Source organism: Oncorhynchus masou, chromosome 30 (genome assembly GCF_036934945.1).
Source record: "Oncorhynchus masou masou isolate Uvic2021 chromosome 30, UVic_Omas_1.1, whole genome shotgun sequence".
NCBI classification, from domain to species: Eukaryota; Metazoa; Chordata; class Actinopteri; order Salmoniformes; family Salmonidae; genus Oncorhynchus; species Oncorhynchus masou.
In genome coordinates this window covers 47,096,398-47,118,132 of record NC_088241.1, presented here as the reverse complement: position 1 = coordinate 47,118,132, position 21,735 = coordinate 47,096,398, and the positions used below count along the sequence as shown (strand labels likewise).

Sequence of the window (21,735 nt, the reverse complement as noted above, 5' to 3'; positions counted from 1 at the left end):
ACACTGAAGCATGCATAAGAGCATCAGCTTTTCCGGATGACTATGTGATCACGCTCTCCGCAGCCAATATGAGTAAGACCTTTAAACAGGCCAACATTCACAAGGCCACTTGGCCAGACGGATTACCAGAACGTTTAATCCGAGCATACCCTGACCAACTGCCAAGTGTCTTCACTGACATTTTCAACCACTCCCTGTCGGAGTCTGTAATACCAATATGTTTCAAGCAGACCACCATAGTCCCTGTCCCCAAGAATACTAAAGTAACCTGCGTAAATGACTACCGACCCGTAAGCACTCACATCTGTAGCCATGAAATGCTTTGAAAGGCTGGTCATGGCTCACAACACCATTATCCCAGAAACCCTACTAGAACCATCTCCATTGCACTCCACACTGCCCTTTCCCACCTGAACAAAAGGAACACCTATGTGAGAATGCTATTCATTGACTACAGCTCAGCGTTCAACACCATATTGTCCTCAAAGCTCATCACTAAGCTTAGGACCCTGGGACTAAACTCCTCCCTCTGCAACTGGATCCTAGACTTCCTGACCTGCCACCCCCAGGTTGTAAGGGTAGGTAAAAACTCATCCGCCACACTGATCCTCAACATGGGAGCCCCTCAGGGGTGCTTGCTCAGTCCCCTCCTGTACTCCCTGTTCACTCATGACTGCATGGCCAGGCTCAACTCCAACACCGTCATTAAGTTTGCTGATGACAACAGTGGAATAAAGAGATGATTGTGGAATACAGGAAAAGGGAGGACCGAGCACGCCCCCATTCTCATCGATGGGGATGTAGTGGAGCAGGTTGAGAGCTTCAAGTTCCTTGGCGTCCACATCACCAACAAACTCTTCCCACTTTCATCCAAGCACACCAAGACAGTCGTGAAGAGGGAACGACAAAACCCATTCCCCCTCAGGAGACTGAAAAGATTTGGCAATGGTCCTCAGATCCTCAAAGGTTTTACAGCTGCACCATCGAGAGCATCCTGACGGGTTGCATCACTGCCTGGTATGGCAAATCCTCGGCCTCTGACCGCAAGGCACCACAGAGGGTAGTGTGTATTGAAGAAAATTCCCAAATCCAAACGTGAAAGTTGATACAGTCATACCCAAGATGACTCAAAGCTGTAATCACCGCCAAAAGGTCCTTCTACAAAGTAGTGACTCAGGGGTGCGAATACTTATTTAAATGACATATTTCTGCATTTCATTTTCTATAAAATGTGCAAAAAATTTGATACATTTCCCAACATTTCTAAAAACATGTTTTCACTTTATCATTATTGGGTATTGTGTGTAGATGGGTAAAAAAAAAAAATCATACATTTTGAATTCAGGCTGTAACAAAGTACAAAATAAAGAAAATCAATTACGGGTCAACATCTAAATATTGCTCCCAGCGTTGATCAAAGCTCAGAATGCTCATATTTTTGATCTGACTGAGTTCTAATCACACCTGCCTCTTTGCAAAAGAGTGGAATCATGAAGTGGTTTGTTTGTTATGTTCGCCTGCAGCATATTCACCACTCTTTTAAATGGATAACTCCGCACTCTCGCGGCACAGGTCGAGGGAAACGCGGAACGAGCTCCCCAAGATCACGGTTGGCTCAATAGGCAAATAGTCTGGAAGCGATTATGTTTTGCAAGATGCCAGACAAAAGGCTATTTTAAAACCGTCCCACGACTCCTAATGTGTCTACAGACATCCCAAACAAACAAAAAATGACTCTCGAAGAATGAGTGCACAAGTAGTAAATAGTCACTTCTAGATATTTCAGTCAGGTGGGTATCTGACGACAGAGACCTCTATTACAGTAATGTTGAAGGGCTCTGGCTAGTATTACTTAGCCAGCTAGAAGGATGAAGTAAGAAGCAAACTTCACAGAGAGTTACGGAGACAGACGGTGATGTGGAGCTCAGTGGAGAGGCTGAGGCAGGATGCGAAGCATGCAGGAGGAAGCAGATATAGCCCTTGTGGTTCACCCCAGACTTGACTGCCCTTGACCAGCACAAAAACATCCTGTGGCGTTCTGCATTAGCATCGAATAGCCCCCACGATATGCAACTTTTCAGGGAAGTCAGGAACCAATATACTCAGTCTGTTAGGAAAGCTAAGGCTAGCTTTTTCAAACAGAAATGTGCATCCTGTAGCACTTTTTCCAAAAGGTTTTGGGACACTAAAGTCCATGGAGAATAAGAGCACCTCCTCCCAGCTGCCCACTGCACGGAGGATACAAAACATTGTCACTAGTGATAAATCTACGATAATTTCAATAAGCATTTTTCTACGGCTGGCCATGCTTTCCACCTGGCTACCCCTACCCCGGCCAACATCTCAGCAACCCCTGCAGCATCCCCCGCTTCTTGTTGGGTGTTGTCTCACCCAACAAATCCAGACAGATGATGTTCTGAAAGAACTGCAAAATCTGGACCCTCTCTTTCTAAAATGATCTGCCGAAATTGTTGCAACCCCTATTTGAGTGAGTGCAGGTGTAGCGAGTTCAGCAAAATGCTTGTGCTTCTAGTTCTGACCGTGCAGTAATATCTAACAAGTAATCTAACAATTTCACAACAACTACCTTATAAACACACAGAAGTGTAAAAGAATATGTACATATAAATATATGGATGAGCGATGGCCCTGCGGCATAGGCAAGATGCAGTAGATGGTATGGAGTACAGTATGTAAACATTATATAAAGTGCCATTGTTTAAAGTGACTATTGAAACATTATATCCATTTTTTTATTATTAAAGTGGCTAAAGATTTGAGTCAGTATGTTGGCAGCAGTCACTCAATGTTAGTGATGGCTGTTTAACAGTCTGATGGCCTTGAGATAGAAGCTCTTTTCAGTCTCTCGGTCCCCGCTTTGATGGACCTGTACTGACCTCGCCATCAGAATGATAGCAGGGTTAACAAGCAGTGGCTCGGGTGGTTATTGTCCTTGATGATCCTTTTGGCCTTCCTGTGACATCGGGTGCTGTAGGTGTCCTGGAGGGCAGGTAGTTTGCCCCCAGTGATGCGTTGTGCAGATCTCACCCTCTGGAGAGCCTTACGGTTATGGGCGAAGCAGTTGTCATACCAGGAGGTGATACAGCACGACTGGATGCTCTCGATTGTGCATCTGTAAAAATTTGTTTTAGGTGACAAGCCAAATTTCTTCAGCCTCCTGAGGTTGAAGAGGCGTTGTTGCGCCTTCTTCACCATGCTGTCTGAGTGGGTGGACCATTTCAGTTTGTCCGTGATGTGTACGCCGAGGAACTTAAAACTTTCCATCTTCTCCACTACTGTCCTGTCGATGTGGATAGGGTGGTGCTCCCTCTGCTGTATCCTGAAGTCTACGATCATCTCCTTTGTTTTGTTGATGTTGAGTGTGAGGTTATTTTCCTGACACCACACTCAGAGGGCCCTCACATCCTCCCTGTAGGCTGTCTCGTCATTGTTGGTAGTCAAGCCTACCGCTGTAGTGTCTGCTGCAAACTCGATGATTGAGTTCCAGGCGTGCATTGCCACGCAGTTATGGGTGATCACCACATCTGCTAACCATGTGTATGTGACCAATAAAATTTGCTTTGACTATTTTTCTTTTTTGATTCAACCTCTCTTTTGTATCTGAGATCTCCAAAGATTGGAAAGCTGCCACGGTCATCCCCCTCTTCAAAGGGGGAGATACGCTAGACCCAAACTGTTATAGACCAACAGCATATCCATCCTGCCCTGCCTTTCTAAAAATCTTCGAAAGCCAAGTTAACAAAACAGATCACCGACCATTTCGAACCCCACCGTACCTTCTCCACTATGCAATCTGGTTTCCGAGCTGGTCATGGGTGCACCTCAGCCACGCTCAAGGTCCTAAACGATATCATAACCGCCATCGATAAAAGACAGTACTGTGCAGCAGTCTTCATCGACCTGGCCAAGGCTTTCGACTCTGTCAATCACCGCATTCTTATTGGCAGACTCAAAAGCCTTCTCTTCTCAAATGACTGCTTCGCCAACTACTTCTCAGCTAGAGATCAGTGTGTCAAATCGGAGGGCCTGTTGTCCGGACCTCTGGCATTCTATGGGGGTGCCACAGGGTTCAATTCTCGGGCCGGCTCTTTTCTCTGTGTATATCAATGATGTCACTCTTGCTGCTGGTAATTCTCTGATCCACCTCTACGCAGACGACACCATTCTGTATACATCTGGCCCTTCTTTGGACACTGTTTACAAACCTCCAAACAAGCTTCAATGCCATACAACACTCTTTCCGAGGCCTCCAACTGCTCTCAAATACAAGTAAAACTAAATGCATGCTCTTTACCGATTGCTGCTTGCACCCTCCCACCCGACTAGCATCACTACTCTGGACGGTTCTGACTTGTAGACTACAAATACCTAGGTGTCTGGTTAGACTGTAAACTCTCCTTCCAGACTCACATTAAGCATCTCCAATCCAAAATTAAATCGAGAATCAACATACTATTTCGCAACAAAGCCTCCTTCACTCATGCTGCCAAACATACCCTCGTAAAACTGACTATCCTACCGATCCTTGACTTCGGCAATGTAATTTACAAAATAGCCGCCAACACTCTACTCAGCTAATTGGATGTAGTCTATCACAGTGCCATCCGCTTTGTCACCAAAGCCCCATATACTACCCACCAATTCGACCTGTATGCTCTCGATGTCTGGCCCTCACTACATATTCGTCGCCAAACCCACTGGCTCCGGTTCATCTAGGTCTAGGCTAGGTAAAGCCCCGGCTTATCTCAGCTCACTGGTCGCCATAGCAACACCCACCAATAGCATGCACTCCAGCAGGTATATTTCACGGGTCATCCCCAAAGCCAACACTTCATTTGGCCGCATTTCCTTCCAGTTCTCTGCTGCCAATGACTGGAACGAATTGCAAAAATCACTGAAGCCGTATATCTCCCTCTCTAACTTTAAGCATCAGCTGTCAGAGCAGACACAGCTAGTCTGTAAATACCACACCCAACTACCTCATCCCCATATTGTTACTTATCCTCTTGCTATTTTGCACCCCAGTATCTCTACTTGCACATCAACAACTCCATTGTTAATGCTAAATTGTAATTATTTCACCTCCATCGCCTTACCTCCCTACTCTTCTACATTTGCACACACTGTACACAGATTTTTCTATTGTGTTATTGACTGTACATTTGTTAATGTGTAACTCTGTTTTTGTTGCACTGCTTTGCTTTATCTTGGCCAGGTCGCAGTTGTAAATGAGAACTTGTTCTCAACTGGCCTACCTGGTTAAATAAACAGTGAAATAAATATTATTTATTTTTTAAAGCAGAGAGAGACAGAGGAAGCAAGCACAGAGAGAGAGGTTGGTACTGTGGTTCCCAAACTTGGGGTCTGGGCCCCATTTGTGGTCCCCTGAGAAATTCTGCACTAATCTCATCAAACATGTTAGGAACATAAAAAAGATATGTTTCAGTATGAACATCTTCCCTATAGGACTACATTAAAATGCAATCAAAATGCAAACAATAGAGTCCTAAAAATGTCATGTTTTTGTTTCGTCGCTGATGCTACATGTCAGTGTGAATCATTTATCATATTTCCCCCCTTTCAAGGGTATAACATTACAATTGTATAGATAGGCTTTGTGTTTTTTTGTAAATCGACTGAAGTGAATGAATCTAGAGCAGCCAAGGTGATAATGGCTGGGGTGATGTTTTCTTGTGTTTGCTGTTCTCCAAAAAGCATCGTAACATGTTTTTTTGTTGTTGTATAGCAATGCAGTAAATTAACTTCAAACAAATATTTTTTTAAAGTTATTCCTTCCGGATCTCACTAAAACTCAAACCCTAGTTATGGCCCTCGCACCAAACCAGTGTCTACATATCTGAAAACAGAGCATTTCCATGAGAAGAAAGATCCTATAAAATGCTTCTCTGCATCATCACAGGGTAGGATTAAGAGCAAAAAGTGTTTTCAAAACCTGCAATGAGTTTCTAGAAAGGAGGGTTCTGGCTTCACATGATGTAGAACTTTTAATATTTTTACACAAAACATAGAAAAATGCGCCGTTTTCAAATATGTAGACATTTGTTTTGTGATGGAGATAACCAATAAGGTTGAAAAGTGATGGAATTGCCCTTTAAAAGGAAATATCTACAAAATAATTATTCTTTTGATATTTTTCTCATTAGTCTACTATTGAGACAGTTACAAAATGTTTTGCAATTCAGCAGTCAAGTTTTCAAGATATAGGACATTCAAGAAGCAAAGGGAAATTTACCTCATCAGTCTGTTACAGATAAAGAAAAACTGAGCTGGTTGTCACAGATAACAATAAGGAGTATTCTCATGACTTGCCCAAGAATGTTCTCTCGAGGAGCCTACTCTTACTCCTTAAAGTCCAATGACCGTATGTGTTAGTTTCAGAGGTAGACTGGCTCTGGCACCCAAAAACCCTTTCTAAACTTGAATTGATTCTCAATTGCAATATGGTTCTCGAAACATACAGCCCTTTACTTTCATATTACATCAAAATAATTTCACAAATGCAAAATATACACTGTTCTAACAGGCTTTATCACAGTTGCAGCCAACAGTATTTATCCATTTACAATATGCTTCTGGTGACCTTCCATTACGGTGTGAATACCTTCAGAAAGTATTCTCACCCCTTGACTTTTTCCACATTTTGTTGTGTTACAGCCTGAATTGAAAATGGATTCAATTGAGATTTTGTCATTGCTGGCCTACACGCAATACCCCATAATGTCAAAGTGGAACTATGTTTTTAGAAATGTGTATAAATGAATACAAAATGACGAGCTGAAATGTCTTGAGTCAATAAGTATTCAACCCCATTGTTATGGCAAGCATAAATGAGTTCAGGAGTAAAAATGTCACAATACTAAGTTGCATGGACTCACTCTGTGTGAAATAATAGTGCTTAACATGATGTTTGAATGACTACCTCATGTCTGTACCCCACAAAGAAAAGCATAAATGGAACATCCATTTGAGAATGTTGAAGTTATTATTTACACTTTGGATGGTGTATCAATACACCTAGTCAAATAACATTTTATGTCAGATGCGCCAAATACAACAGGTGTAAACCTTACTGTGAAATGCTTAATTACAAACCCTTAACCAAAGATGCAGTTCAAGAAAGAGTTTTAGAAAATATTTACTAAATAAACTAAAGTACATTTTTTATTAAAAGTAACAACAAAATAACAATAACGAGGCTATATACAGGAGGTACCGGTACCGAGTCAATATGTGGTGGTACAGGTTAGTGGAGGTAATTTGAAGGTAGGGGTAAAGTGACTATGCATAGATAATAACAGCGAGTAGCAGCAATGTAAAAACAAAGGGGGGGGGGGGGGGTTTGATGAATTGTTCAGCAGTCTTATGGCCTGGGGGTAGAAGCTGATAATGAGCCTTTTGGACCTAGACATGGCACTCCAGTACCGACTGCCATGCGGTAGCAGAGAGAACAGTCTATGACTTGGGTGACTGGAGTCTGGCAATGTTTTGGGCCTTCCTCTGACACTGCCTAGTATACAGGTCCTGGATGGCAGGAACCTTGGCCCCAGTGAAGTCCTGGGTGCAATGCACTACCCTCTGTAGTGCCTTACGGATGGATGCCGAGCAGTTGCCATACCAGGCTGTGATGCAACCGGCCAGGATGCTCTTGATGGTGCAGCTGTAGAACTTTGAGGATCTAGGGACCCATGCCAAATCTTTTCAGTTTCCTTAGGGGGAAAAGCTGTTGTCATGACCTCTTCACGACTGTCTTGGTGTGTCTGGACCGCAATAGTTTGTTGGTGATGTGGACACCAAGGAACTTGAATCTCTCGACCCGCTTCACTACAGCCCCATCGATGTTAATGGGAGCCTTTTCCTGTATTCCACGATTATCTCCTTTGTCTTGCTCACATTGAGGGAGAGGTCGTTGTCCTGGCACCACACTGCCAGGTCTCTGACCTCCCTATAGGCTGTTGCAGTCGTGCCTGGCCATGCAGTCGTCAGTGAACAGGGAGTACCGGAGTGGACTAAGCACACACCCCTGAGGGGTCCCGTGTTGAGGATCAGCAGAGCAGATGTGTTGATGCCTACCCTTACCACCTGGGGGCAGTCTGTCAGGAGGTCCAGGATCCAGTTGCAGAGGGAGGTGTTTAGTCCCAGGGTCCTTAGCTTAGTGCTGAGCTTTGTGGGCACTATTTGTGTTCCTTTTGTCCAGGTGGGAAAGGGCAGTGTAGAGTGTGATTGAAATTACGTAATCTGTGGATCATTTGGGGCAGTAAGCGAATTAGAGTGGGTCTACTATCACTACCAAGTGTATCACTACAGAAATACAGGCGTCCTTCCTAACGCAGTTGCCCGGGAGAAGAAGGAAACCGCTCAGGGATTTCACCATGAGGCCAATGGTGACTTTAAAACAGTTACAGAGTTTAATGGCTGTGGTACGAGAAAACTGAGGATGGATCAATAACATTGTAGTTACTCCACAATACTAAATGAATAGACAGAGTGAAAAGGAGGAAGCCTGAACATAATAGAAATATTCCAAAACAAGCATCCTGTTTGCAACAAGGCAATAAAAAAAACTGCAAAAAATGTTGCAAACAATTTTTTTTTTCTTGAATAAAAAGTGTTATGCTTGGGGCAAATCCAAGACAACACATTACTGAGAACAACTCTCCATTTTATCAAGCATAGTGGTGGCTGCATCCTGTTATGGGTATGCTTGTAATCATTAAGGACTACAGAGGCAAAATCCCAAAGAAAAAGCTGGTTCAGTCTGCTTTCCACAAGACACTGTGAGATGAAGTCACCTTCAGCAGGACAATAACATAAAAACACAAGGCCAAATCTGAACTGGAGTTTCTTACCAAGAAGACAGCGAATGTGGACAAGTTATAGTTTTGAAATAAATCTGAGTGAAAATCTATGGCAAGACCTGAAAATGGTTGTCTAGCAATGACCAACAACCAATTTGACAGAGTTTGCAGAATTGTTTAAAGAATGATGGGCAAGTGGTGCACAAGCCAGGTGTGGAAAGCTCTTATTAAGACACTTACTCTGAAAAACACAGATGTAATCGCTGCCAAAGGAGATTCTGACATGAATTGATTCCCCTTACTACTTATGTAATCAAGATATATATATATATATATATATATATATATACACACATTTTTTTTTCAAGTGTGAATACTTTCTGAAGGTACTGTAGCTAATTAACACAGGTGTTCGCGTGTCTTCCGGTGGTTTGTCTTTCGTAAACGGGCGCTGGAGATATTGCCATGTGGGAACACTAACCCAAAATAAGGTGTGTAGTAATTTAACCTTTTTTTAATGTATTATTATTTTTCAATTATATGAAAGATACGTTCCCAAAACCAGAACGCAAGCGATCCGTTGTATTGTTCAGAACAAGCATCGGAGCTCTTAACAAAACTTCCTGCGCAAGATATTATATTGTGCGTTAAAGGTATTTAGCGTCTAGCTTACCATTTAACTTTTTATTATTATTTTAAGACAAAACCCCCAAAAATACTGCTCACACTCACAACAGTAATATCTTATGGTGTTTTCTTAAGACGATGGGAAGAGAAATGTTAATCGACTTCCCATTTACAGTTAGTTGGTTCTATCAGTCTGCTGTAGATAAAGAATAACTGAACTATGGTTGTTACAAAAACGAGTAGTCTCATGACCAACTGTAGTGGCTGCTTGAAACACGAGTTTACTGTTTTTATAGTTATAGCCTACAGGTCCCAGTAGGGTACATGTAACAATTTATTCAAACATAAATATAAATTGTTAGACAAATACATAATGCGTAGAGCAGTAGCCTACAATATGTAGGAATGGGACCGATTTTGCCTTAGTTATTGAACCTTCTTTTTACATGTATACATTTAACTCACTGCCAATAATAGGCCTAATTCTAACAAAGTTACATTTGGCATTGAATATTTCTTCAGAAAATCTCATTATTTAACATAATTGTTAATCAGTGAATCCATTGTATTCTAAATATGCTGTCATTGACAGCCCAAACAATGATTCCTTTGGGTAAAATCTGAATGTGGAGGATGGGTCATAATTACCTACTGTGCTTACCTGCACACACACCACTGTCAAAACAAATATTTTCTTCTTGAGTGTGTTCTGTAAACTAAAGAAACCAAAACAATTCGCAATGCTCTCTTATATACGATTTTGTGTGAAGAACGGTAGGCTATATTACCTATTGCAGGACAGTAAAAATGTTTATCTATTTCACTCTTTAAAATAAAAAATGTAATTGAGCATACCTTACCTTGTCTCAATCAACTCGTGAAACCAAATTCAAGTCCGTCGGCAAATAGCCAACGAAAAATGGGGCTGTCCTTACTCAGTGAGTGTTGATTGGTTGAGGAGATGTAAAGGCAAAGAGTATCTATTATATTGACAAGAGAGCCGAGTGACCGCTTGTGATCAATGAATGACGGCAGGCGAGATCAGGTAGGACCATTCAAGCCAATGAGAGGGCAGATAACCATATGAACAACAGGCACAACCTAAGTAAGACTGTCTCTTACCAGTTCATTCTGGTTTTGTATTCTGATCATGAAGTATAGTAGTCTGTCTGGCTAACTTGTGCTCGCACGTCAGATTCGCTGAGCAGTGCAGAGCTGTTGGGAAGGAAGTTGTTAAGGAAGTGAGTTTGTGCTTATACAGGACCCCCCGCCCTCACCTACCGTCAACCAATCACGTCAATATGGCGCCCTCCGCATTGTTACAACATTTGAGAGACACATAGCGATGAAGTAAAGAGCTCAATTTGGCCTGGCGTGCCTCGATGCTCCGCGATTGCGTCACACCATCCATACGGCGTATCCGACCACGTCATATGAAGTTTTTTAATTTGTAATTAAATAATTAATAAATAAAAATATTTAAAATGTTTAATTATTGTTTATTTTTATTTTTATTACCAATGTAGAAAAATGTGTATACATACAATAAGTACATAAATAGACAATGATAACATATGATAGGAGGTACAACAAATTACAGATTATACAAAGACCTTAAAAGAAACACACATATTGATTGTTTTAACAACTTTCGTATTAGATGAATATACACTGCTCAAAAAAATAAAAGGAACACTTAAACAACACAATGTAACTCCAAGTCAATCATACTTCTGTGAAATCAAACTGTCCACTTAGGAAGCAACACTGATTGACAATGAATGTCACATGCTGTTGTGCAAATGGAATAGACAACAGGTGGAAATTTTAGGCAATTAGCAAGACACCCCCAATAAAGGAGTGGTTCTGCAGGTGATAACCACAGACCACTTCTCAGTTCCTATGCTTCCTGGCCGATGTTTTGGTCACTTTTGAATGGCGGTGGTGCTTTCACTCTAGTGGTAGCATGAGACAGAGTCTACAACCCACACAAGTGGCTCAGGTAGTGCAGCTCATCCGGGATGGAACATCAATGTGAGCTGTGGCAAGAAGGTTTGCCGTCAGCGTAATGTCCAGAGCATGGAGGCGCTACCGGGAGACAGGCCAGTACATCAGGAGATGTGGAGGAGGCTGTAGGAGGGCAACAACCCAGCAGGTGGGGGTTGTGCTTACAGCCCAACACCGTGCAGGACGTTTGGAATTTGCCCTGTGCTCTTCACAGATAAAAGCAGGTTCCCACTGAGCACATGTGACAGAGTCTGGAGATGCTGTGGAGAACGTTCTGCTGCCTGCAACATCCTCCAGCATGACCAGTTTGGCGGTGGGTCAGTCATGGTGGGGGGCCGCACAGCCCTCCATGTGCTCGCCAGAGGTAGCCTGACTGCCATTAGGTACCGAGATGAGATCCTCAGAACCCTTGTGAGACCATATGCTGGTGCGGTTGGCCCTGGGTTCCTCCTAATGCAAGACAATGTTAGACCTCATGTGGCTGGAGTGTGTCAGCAATTCCTGTAAGAGGAAGGCATTGATGCTATGGACTGGTCCGCCCGTTCCCCAGACCTGAATCCAATTGAGCACATCTGGGACATCATGTCTCGCTCCATCCACCAACGCCACGTTGCACCGCAGATTGTCCAGGAGTTGGCGGATGCTTTAGTCCAGGTCTGGGAGGAGATCCCTCAGGAGACCATCCGCCACCTCATCAGGAGCATGCCCAGGCGTTGTAGGGAGGTCATACAGGCACGTGGAGGCCACACACACTACTGAGCCTCATCTTGACTTGTTTTAAGGACATTACATCAAAGTTGGATCAGCCTGTAGTGTGGTTTTCAACTTTAATTTTGAGTGTGACTCCAAATCCAGGCCTCCATGGGTTGATAAATTTGATTTCCATTGATAATTTTTGTGTGATTTTGTTGTCAGCACATTCAACTATGTAAAGAAAAACGTATTTAATAAGAATATTTCATTCATTCAGATCCAGGATGTGTTATTTTAGTGTTCCCTTTATTTTTTTGAGCCGTGTAGAATGGTTTTAATGTACTGCTCAAATTCCTTATAGAAACATGGAAGAGTTTACATTTATGAATATGACATTTTTCCATTAGCACAATTCGATTTATGAGGTAAAATAGTTTTTCTTTATTATGGTTAAGGAAACCGAGCAGCACATTCTCCCATTTCAAACAAAAGTCAACAAGAATATTAACAATTATAAAACTGTGAATATCTTTCCATAATTGTTTTACATGTAGACAATGCCAAAATAAATGTGAAACTGTTTCTGGATGCTCAACACAAAAAGTACAATCAATGTTAGTCTTTTTTGAGTTTCTTCATGTAATGATTTGCATGGTAATACTTATGGATCATTCTGAAAGAGACCTCTTTGACCTGGTTAAAACAAGCAAGTATTTGTGTCTTAATAACCAGACTTTTTTCCAACAGATATTAGTGACCAATGTATTCCAGTAACTTGTGACATAAGGAATGGATACAATGTCCCTTTGAAATAAAGCACGTATAGATCTGTTGTTCTGAGGGAGCAAGGAGAAACATATTTTCCCTATTGGAGAGTCAACTTGATTAAGCGAGGGTAGGTCAAGAAGGAGAGGTCTGGCTACACCTCTAAATAACATGAGCGTTTCAGATGGAATAGCATCAAAGACTATGGCGAACTCTCTAGGTGTTACAGGGATATTGTAACGAGATCAAAATTTATCATAATTCAGTAACAATCTTTCTGCATTAAAAAGTTGACTGACCAGCAGGATATGACTATATAACTAGTTTTTAAAAAACAAAGACTTGTTTCTATACAAAATGTCCTTATTGTTCCAAATGAAATACCGATGCGGGGAAAAAGAATGTTTATATATTAACGACCACGCTATGAATACTTGTCTATGAAAAGCAGATAATTTTGCGGGAATCTTATCAATGTTATAGTTACAAAGTAACATAAAATTGAGGCCACCAAAACGGGAGAAGATAAAATGAGGGATGAAATTCCAAGTTGAAGTTGGATTCTTTAAAAAATGTATAGCCCAATTTATCTTAAAAGTATTATTCAAAGTAGCAAAATCAAAAAAAAATGAGACCACCATATTCATATGAGTTCATAACGACAGTTTTCCTAATATAATGTGTACGATTTTTGTTGAAAAGCACCTGGTCAACCGCTTTACCTATTTTGTTGTCATGATATAGGGACTGGCTGCATAAGTAAGTCTGGAGATACCTTCAGCTTTAAAAAAGCAATACTCAACCTTTCAAGGACAACATTTCATATGAAGTATAAATTGTCTCTTAGCCTAGGCAGACGATAATGCCGATCAAGCATACTATCTTCAGAGAGGAAGTGAAAGAGAGAAGCCGAACTCTTGTAGGAAAATCTGTCGCCCTCCAGATGGTGGTGTTTTTTCGTTGTTTCGCTCACCAAACAAGGCGTTTTTGTATGGAGGTCAAAGAGTTTTGAATTTGGACAACAACCAAAAAATAATGGCTTGTTTGCTTTGTGAGTTTATTTGATTGAATATACGTTTTTTAATGATTAAGTAATCTTGACTATACTGAGAGATAAAAAATACTTGAGACATGGGACAAACACCAAATTGAGACTCCGCATGCAGAATTCTGCAAAAATATCCTCCGTGCACAACGTAAAACACCAAATAATGCATGCAGAGCAGAATTAGGACTGTACCTGCTAACTATCAAAATCCAGAAAAGACCCGTTAAATTCTACAACCACCTAAAAGGATGCAATTCCCAAACCTTCCATAACAAAGCCATCACCTACAGAGAGATGAACCTGGTCCTGGGGCTCTGTTCACAAACACAAACAGACCCCACAGAGCCCCAGGAAAGCAACACACTTAGACCCAACCAAATCATGGGGGGAAAAAAATAGAATTACTTGACACATTGTAAAGAATTTAACAAAGAACTGTGCAAACTAGAATGCTATTTGGCCAAAACAGAGAGTACACGGCGGCAGAATACCTGGCCACTGTGACTGACTCAAAATTAAGGAAATCTTTACAATGTACAGACTCGGGGGAGCATAGCCTTGCAATTGAGAAAGGCCACCGAAGGCAGACCTGGCTCTCAAGAGAAGACAGACCATGTGCACACTGCCCACAAAATGAGGTGGAAACTGAGCTGCACTTCCTAACCTCCTGCCAAATGTATGACCATATTAGAGACACATATTTCCCTCAGATTACACATACCTACAAAAAATGTGAAAACAAATCCAATTTTGATAAACTTCCATATCTATTGGGTGAAATACCACAGTGTGCCATCACAGCAGCAAGATTTGTGACCTGTTGCCGCAAGAAAAGGGCAACCAGTGTGGAAACAAACACCATTGTAAGTACAACCTGTTTATTTTTTCCCCCTTTTGTACTTTAACTATTTGCACGTCATTACGACACTGTATATATACATAATATGACATTTGAAATGTTTTTATTATTTTGTAAGTGTAATGTTTACTGTACATTTTTTATTGTTTATTTCACTTTTGTTTATTATCTATTTCACTTGCTTTTACAATGTAAAATTGTTTCCCATGCCAATAAAGCCCTTAAATTGAATTGATATCTCAAGATGGCAATGCATATTCATGTCATGAGGCTCGTAGCATAGCATCTCTCTATTGAATACAGGTGGTTGACGTCAACAATCCTCATTGATTATTTTAAAAATGATTACAATAGCGATATGTTTCCACCAATCCAAAGAAAGGATGAGCGGGAGCTACAGCCTGCCGCCACTTTGTGGACAACGACTCACATTTTTAGGGCGGAGAGATATGTATCTTGTCAGTATATCCACAATATTTGCTATGGTCTATGCTTGGTGTGCATTCCGGGTAATACACTCGTATCCCTCATGGACCTGCTTGTACATAAAGCATCCTGCATTCAGGCCACAAAGGCATACTTTAAATCCACAAGCTTTAATGGTGAGAAGGCAGAAAAAACGGGAGAAATATGCGTAGGGTGAATTCGGAAAGAGTGGGACTTCATATAAACTGGGACAGCTTAATCCTGACATGTTATTTTTCTTGGTTTGAGGTAGAGGTTAACAGATTAATCGGAATGGCCGAGTAATTAGGGCCGATTTCAAGTTTTCATAACAATCGGAAATTTGTATTTTTGGGCGCCGATTTAAAAAAAAAAGATGTTATTATTATATTTTTAAAAATACCTTTATTTAACTAGGCAAGTCAGTTAAGAACACATTATTATTTTCAATGACGGCCTAGGAACGGTGGGTTAACTGCCTTGTTCAGGGGCAGAATGACAGATTTTCACCTTGTCAGCTCGTGGGATCCAATCTTGCAACCTAACAGTTAACTAGTGTAACGCAATAACGACCTGCCTCTCTCTCGCTGCACTCCACAAGGAGACTGCCTGTTACGCGAATGCAGAAAGCCAAGGTAAGTTGCTAGCTAGTATTAAACTTATCTTATAAAAAACAATCAATCATAATCACTAGTTAACTACACATGGTTGATCTTATTACTAGATATTATCTAGCGTGTCCTGCGTTGCATATACTCTGACTGAGCATACAAGTATCTAAGTGTCTGACTGAGCAGTGGTAGGCAGAAGCAGGCGTGTAAACATTCATTCAAACAGCACTTTTGTGCGTTTTGCCAACAGCTCTTCGTTGTGCTTCAAGCATTGCACTGTTTATGACTTCAAGCCTTTCAACTCCGGAGATGAGGCTGGTGTAACCGAAGTGAAATGGCTAGCTAGTTAGCGCGCGCTAATAGCGTTTCAAACATCACTCGCTCTGAGCCTTCTAGTAGTTGTTCCCCTTGCTCTGCATGGCTAACGCTGCTTCGATGGTGGCTGTTGTCATTGTGTTGCTGGTTCGAGCCCAGGGAGGAGCGAGGAGAGGGACGAAAGCTATACTGTTACACTGGCAATAATAAAGTGCTTATAAGAACATGCAATAGTCAAAGGATAATGAAATACAAATGGTATAGAGGGAAATAGTCCTATAATTCCTATAATAACTACAACCTAAAACGTCTTACCTGGGAATATTGAAGACTCATGTTAAAAGGAACCACCAGCTTTCATTGTTCTGAGCAAGGAATGGAAACGTTAGCTTTCTTACATAGCACATATTGCACTTTTACTTTCTTCTCCAACACTTTGTTTTTGCATTATTTAAACCCAATTGAACATGTTTCATTATTTACTTGAGGCTAAATGTATTTTATTGATGTATTATATTAAGTTAAAATGAGTGTTCATTCAGAATTGTTGTAATTGTCATTATTACAAATTTTAAAAAATTAATCGGTTGATTAATTGGTTTCTGCTTTTTTAGTCCTCCAATAATCGGTATCGGTATCAGCGTTTAAAAATCATATTCGGTCGACCTCTAGTCTGAGGAGAAAAATCGAAACTATTGTTGCTAAGAAACCAGAGCAACCACAATATTGCAGAGAAACCACATTATCAAAATCACATAATTTCATTGGTTTGACATCCTAGAGAGGGGCGGAGCAAGCTCCAAACAGGAAGCTCACTCCACAAAGCACACAGTATGATCAGTGACAGTTTTTTTCTGTTAGGTTTTAAGGTTATAAAAGGTCATAAATAAGCTACTGTGCAAAATTGTGATGTAAATATGCATACTATGTACTAGTGCATCAAAATACAAAAAAGTTGCCAATATTATGTTTACATTTTGTAATTTAGTATTTTTTTGTGTTGTCCCCCTTTGTCAACCATAAAGTAGGACAGCATGGAGAAGCTAAAGTGGTACAGTCTTCTAGAATTTTCCAAAAGAGCAAGGAGATCCAGTTTACATTAGGGTTAGGCAAGGCTCTTGTTCTTGTACTATATTCTGTTAATTTTCTTGTAGTATTGTTATTTGAGTGAATTGTATTATCATTGGGGTACAAATAGGATTATGATAATAGTGTCCCAGTATATCAAATGCCAACTGAAAATGTTTTTGACTCAGTGTACACAAATGGGTGTGTCATGCCTCCTGTGAATATGATGTCAAAAACATTTGTGTGTGTGTGTGAGAGATTAGGTAACATCTTGAGTATTCCAGAAAAGGACAATGTGTTGGGCTAATGTGTTGAATAGATGTCAAAAGAGGGTACAGAAGACAGAAATGCAAAACGTGTCCCACTTATTTTCCGAATTCACGCTACTTTCTTTATTAAGCACCATTTTCCACCACCATTGTCTGACAATTTAGAATATTGCACACTGTCTTCATCCAAGGGTGTGGATCATCCAAAATTGTCAAGCTTGTAAGCGAAGCTAGAGGGATTGCAAACATCTTAGCATAAATAATCCAACCCCAAAAATGTTTTTTGAAATATTACCTAGCTGCCAAGCATTTGTATTCATTATGGAAACAAAATTGCAGCACATTGCAAATCATTGTTGGCTGACTGCAGCAGCAGTAGTATGGGTTCAACGAGCCAAACCCAATATAGTTGGTCACGAATGTGAACAGAACTTACAACATAAATCAACATGTCTCAATCAAAATTGTACAGAAAAGAGTTGGACTCTGTACCTGAACAAATGTCAAATCATGTTTTTTTGCCGAGATGGCCAGTCAATTTGAGTATTTTTTTACTTATTTTAATTTGTTATTATTTTTTATTAACAACAAATCAATACATAAAGCACATGAGGGAACACAAGCATACATAGATTACAAACAATGGACAATTGAGCTAGGGGGTACAATATCACATTACAATTGCACAAGGACCTTAAGGGAAATGCATATACTTACAATTCTAACAGCTTTTTTGTTAGTAGAGCATTTAACCGTCTTAAAATACAGTTCAATTTATTTTTGTAGGGTACGAAAATGTGGTTTTCTGTTTGTAAATTTACATTGGTGTATATGAAATTTGGCCAAAAGAATAATAAAATTAATTACATAAAAATGTTTCAGCTTATTTCTATTGTATGTAAAGAATCCAAACAGTACATCTCTCCACAATAGTGTAAAATCTTCATAAATGTGTTCAATTATACATTACATTTACATTTAAGTCATTTAGCAGACGCTCTTATCCAGAGCGACTTACAAATAAACCTACTGATGTCTTGCCACAGTTTTCTTATATGCTTACAATGCCAAAAAAGATGCAAAACTGTTTCTGGGTGGTCATTACAAAAGGAGCAATTTGAGTTGATGTTTTCCTTAAACTTCTTCAAATAGTGGTTGGCAGGATAATATTTATGAATAATTTTAAAGGAAACTTCCTTAATGTTGTTAACAAGTAGGTATGTGTGTGGCAACTTCCAAACTTTTTTCCAACAGATATTATCAATAAATCCATTCCAATAAGGCATGACATAAGGTATAGATACAATATCCTGCTGAAGCAAGGATCGTATCGCTTTGTTGTTGAATGGACCAAAGAGAAACAAATCTTTCCTACTGATGAGTCAACAGGGTCAACAGAAGGTAGGCTCTGAGGGTCAGGTCTTGACATGTTCCTGAATAACATAGCAACATCTGAGGGAATGGCATCTAAAACAATTGCACAATCTTTAGGTGTTACAGGGACCTTGTAAAGTGATAAGAATTCTTTATAACTGAGTAAAAGACCCTCTGCATTTACCAGTTGGCTCACCAATAGGATATTATTTCGGAACCAATATAAGAGGTATTTTTATACAATATATCCCGATTACTCCATATATAATATCTGTGTGGAGAAAAATTGTGTTTATAAATTAAGGACCATGACAAGAGAACCTGCCGATGAAAAGCAGAAAGTTTCAAAACAACATGAAGTTAAGGCCACCAAAAGTAGAGAAGACATGATGAGGAATAAAATTCCAGATAGAAGTGGGTCTTCTTAGGAATTGTTTTATCCAATTGATCTTAAAAGTATTATTTAAAGTAGTAAAGTCTAGAAAATTCAGTCCACCATTCTCATAAGTGTTCATGACAACAGTTTTCCTAATGTAATGGGTACGGTTTCTCCAAAGAAAGTTGAAAAGCATCTGGTCTATCTCCTTGCTTATTTTACTGTCAAGATATAAAGATAGAGCACCATATGTTAGTCTAGAGATACCTTCAGCCTTAGTTATTAGGACTCTACCTTTTAAAGATAAGTCCCTCTGTAGCCATTGATTTAGTTTCTTCTGTTTTTTTAAATAAGAGGGTTAAGATTTAGTAAGCCTCTAGACTTCTGATCTTTTGTAATGGTTATGCCTAAATATGTAAGTTCTTCTTTTACTGGAATACCATAATATGAAGGTGTCACACAATCTTTGACAGCTATGAGTTCACATTTATTAATGTTAAGATATAGACCAGACGCTTTGGAAAAGGATTGTAATCACATTGATCGATATGGGAATTTGGTTAGCGTCATTCAGATAAATTGTAGCATTGTCAGCCAGCTGGCTTATAATAATTTCTTTACCAGCTATGGAAATACCTTCTACAGGAATATTATTTAAAGAATTTGCAAGAAGTTGGGTGATTAATAAAAACAGGTACGGAGAGATAGGACAACCTTGCCTAATTCCTGTCTTTAACTCAAATCTAGGTGAGGTGCCATGTTTCAATTTGATAGAGCTGTTACCATTTGCATAGAGTCTTAATAGCTTTACAGAAAAAATCCCCAAAGCCAAGACTCTCAGGGGAGTGGAAGAGGAACTGATGCTCTACTGTGTCAAATGCTTTATAAAAATCTAAAAAATAATATGAAGCTATCCTCAGTTATTAGGTCTGAGTAGTCAAGTATGTCTAATACTAGTCTGACATTGTTAGAAATATGTCTGTTCCTCATGAAGCCAGACTGTGTTTCATCAATGATTGCATCCAGGACTTCTTTAATTATTTTTGCAAGTAGTAAGGCTAATATCTTATAGTCATTATTAAGAAGACAAATTGGACGCCAGTTATCGATGAGCAGCACTTCTTTTTTAGGCTTAGGTATCAGTGTTATTAACCCCTGACTCATTGTAGGAGGGAGAACATTGTTTTTAATACTCTCTAAAAAATACTTCAAATAGGAAGGGAGCTACTTGTTCAGAAAATAATTTGTAAAATTCTGATGTAATTCCATCAACACCTGGTGATTTATTGTTCTTTAGATGTTTGATAGACTCTATAATCTCTTCAACTTTGATGGGTTCATCACACTGTTTAGATTCTATATCACTGATAAAGTGAACATTATTCAGTGAGTTAAAAAAAAACATATCTGTGGATTCCTGACAGTACGTAGAGCTATACAATTTTCTGTAAAAATTGCTACAGTATTTAACAATTATTTTTTGGTCATCTGTAATAACACCATCAATGTTTAACTTATGGATAGTGCTATTTTTAGAGTGAAATTTCTCAAGTCTAAAGAAATAGGATGAATTCTGTTCTCCCTCCTCAATCAATTTTTTCCTAGATCTAATAAAGGCTCCTTCAGCTTTTAATCTATATATATTATCCAGTTTATTTTGTAACTCAATTAGTTCCATCTTCTCCTCCCCCAAGAGGTCAGCTGGGGACCTCTGAGAAAGGGAAGTTATCTTAATGATCACCTTTTCCTCCTCAGCTCTTCTGGCCTTAGCAAGATTACTACCATGTTTTCAAAGGTATTTGGACACCTCAAATTTAAAGAGCTCCCAGTTCTTGCAACAAGATTTTTCTTCACAAGCCCTTTCCCAAAAGTGTGAGAGCAAATCTTTAACCTCAAATTTAACTATATCATTATTTAATAATGAGCTATTTAGAACCTACGATCCTCTACCAAGGTTCGTATCAGGGGTCAATATTTTGATATCAATGTAGTCAATTTGAGTAACGTTTAATGTGTATTCTACGTAATGACACCGTTTTACGTTATCACGCAATGACATCACAACGTCGTTTAGCAACAAATCAACCTGCCTCCAGCAACCTCCCCTGAAAATGAGTTGGCAACACTGGCAGTGAGCACACGGAAAAACAAGGTGATTCACCTCTCGCAAAGAAACATGTTACTATTATGTTGCAACTATTGTAACGTGTAAAATCGTTCATAGTTACAATGTGTCGTTTCTTCTACCAGGGCTGAATATATAAATAGAAATCTATATTTCAATACATGCAAACAGTTTTGGTGTTGTTTTTAGTAAGAAATCAACTATTATTTAACTTACTTTTGATGAATGTGGTCCCCAGGAAGAATTTCTCCTGTTTCTTGAACAGCTAATGGGGATCTGAATAAAAATCATGAACGTGTGTGAACAGCAATAAAAGC

General features: G+C 39.7%; 1 protein-coding gene across 4 annotated transcripts in view; it reads right to left on the bottom strand.

The window, feature by feature from the left end:
* frrs1b (ferric-chelate reductase 1b) overlaps positions 1-21,735 on the bottom strand; it is a 30,863-nt gene that overhangs the window by 8,908 nt on the left and 220 nt on the right. For 2 of the 4 annotated variants that reach the window (XM_064949166.1, XM_064949169.1), the window contains exon 1: positions 10,587-10,703. In XM_064949166.1, the coding sequence (XP_064805238.1) occupies positions 10,587-10,616 (30 nt within the window). In that variant the 5' untranslated portion in view covers positions 10,617-10,703. Of the gene's footprint in view, positions 1-10,324; positions 10,704-21,634; positions 21,695-21,735 lie in introns of those variants that run through there. The other 2 variants (XM_064949168.1, XM_064949167.1) reach the window with 2 other exon arrangements.